We start from the raw sequence: 1,296 nt of genomic DNA, 5'->3' as shown, positions 1-1,296 counted from the left end.
TAGTTTTATTTCTTATATTATTTTCATAATCTCTTTCTTTTCCTTTGTTATATTTGTCTGTGGTTTTGTAAATTCTCTTATTATTTTAGAAGCACAAACTTTGTCTTATTTATTCTTTCTATTGTTTTTCTGTTTCATTTATTTATGCTAATACATGGGGGTTTTTGTTGTTGTTATTGTTGTGTACTGTCAAGTTGAAACTGACCCACAGTTGACCCTCACTTGATTTTCAGGGGCAGTAAATTGTACAGGAGGAGATTGCCCATCTGTCCTTCACGGAGCAGCTAGTGGATTAGAACAGCATGCCTTTGGGATTGCAGTGCAGCTTCTTACCACTAGGCTATCAGAACTCCTAATACATATTTAGTAAATAACATTTGTTAATGTTGTTGATCTGTGCTGCCAAGTTGGAACTGATTCATATCTGATTCTCCAGTGAGTTTTCAGAGGCAGTGAGCTGAACAGGAGGATACTGTTCATCTTTGTCCCCTGGAGCAGCTGGTGGATTCAAACTACATGCTTTTGGATAGACAGAGCAACTCCTTATCACTAGCCACTAGAGCTACAAATATTTATAATCTTTGTTTTTCTTTCTTTTGAAGATGGTAATAATTTTGTTCTTCTTCTAATTGTTGGAGTTGTTGGGTTAAGGTATTAACTTTGGTTCTTTTTTGATGTGTGCATTTGTTTCTATAAATTTACTTCTGAGCATTGCCTTTGTGGTGTCCCAAAGGTTTGGATATGTTATATTTCCATTTTTATTTGCTTCTGGGAACTTTTTAATTTCACTTTTTATTTTTTTCTGTTGATGGTAGTTTGTTTTGTTTTTGTTTTTTTTTAAAGTCCCATCACTTTAATAATAATAAAAAAAAAAACCAAAATGGAAAACTGAGGGGGCAAGGGAAGAAGCCCCTGGGCCGGGGCACAGGGAGCCCTGCTCATGGCACCAGGCCTGGCTGCAGCGCCCCAATATTGCTGTTGCTACGAGGTCGAAGGGCAGCGATTGTCCTGGAGCCACCATTCACAGGGTTGGAGACTCACTTCTTCTGGGCTGTGCTCAGCTTCTGCATGCCCCGGATCTTGTCCAGCAGGCCAGAGATAAAGGCCTCTGTGGGTTTGTAACAGTCAACCAGCAGCTCCTTGACCCTGGCAGCCAGGGTATCATCACTCTCCATGTCCAGGAGCTCATCCACATCAATCTCCAGCTCTGGGATCTCCTCTTCCTGACAGTCGTAAAGACGCGTGAGCTGTTCTAAGATCCACTCTTCCAGGTTGAGGCGCTTCCGTAGCTCCTTA

General features: G+C 41.0%; 1 protein-coding gene across 1 annotated transcript in view; it reads right to left on the bottom strand.

Annotated features, from left to right (window-relative positions):
* Positions 1 to 830: 830 nt before the first annotated feature.
* The window catches only part of LOC102858263, a 22,226-nt gene continuing 21,760 nt past the window's right edge, over positions 831 to 1,296 (bottom strand). Inside the window, exon 4 of the mRNA XM_006894427.1 lies at positions 831 to 1,292. Within this exon, the coding sequence (XP_006894489.1) occupies positions 1,038 to 1,292 (255 nt within the window). The 3' untranslated portion in view covers positions 831 to 1,037. The remainder of the gene's footprint in view (positions 1,293 to 1,296) is intronic.

This window comes from Elephantulus edwardii, unplaced genomic scaffold (genome assembly GCF_000299155.1).
Source record: "Elephantulus edwardii isolate Elephantulus edwardi_28Jun2011 unplaced genomic scaffold, EleEdw1.0 scaffold00141, whole genome shotgun sequence".
In the NCBI taxonomy this organism is placed as follows: domain Eukaryota; kingdom Metazoa; phylum Chordata; class Mammalia; order Macroscelidea; family Macroscelididae; genus Elephantulus; species Elephantulus edwardii.
This window is presented reverse-complemented; position numbering and strand designations above follow the sequence as displayed.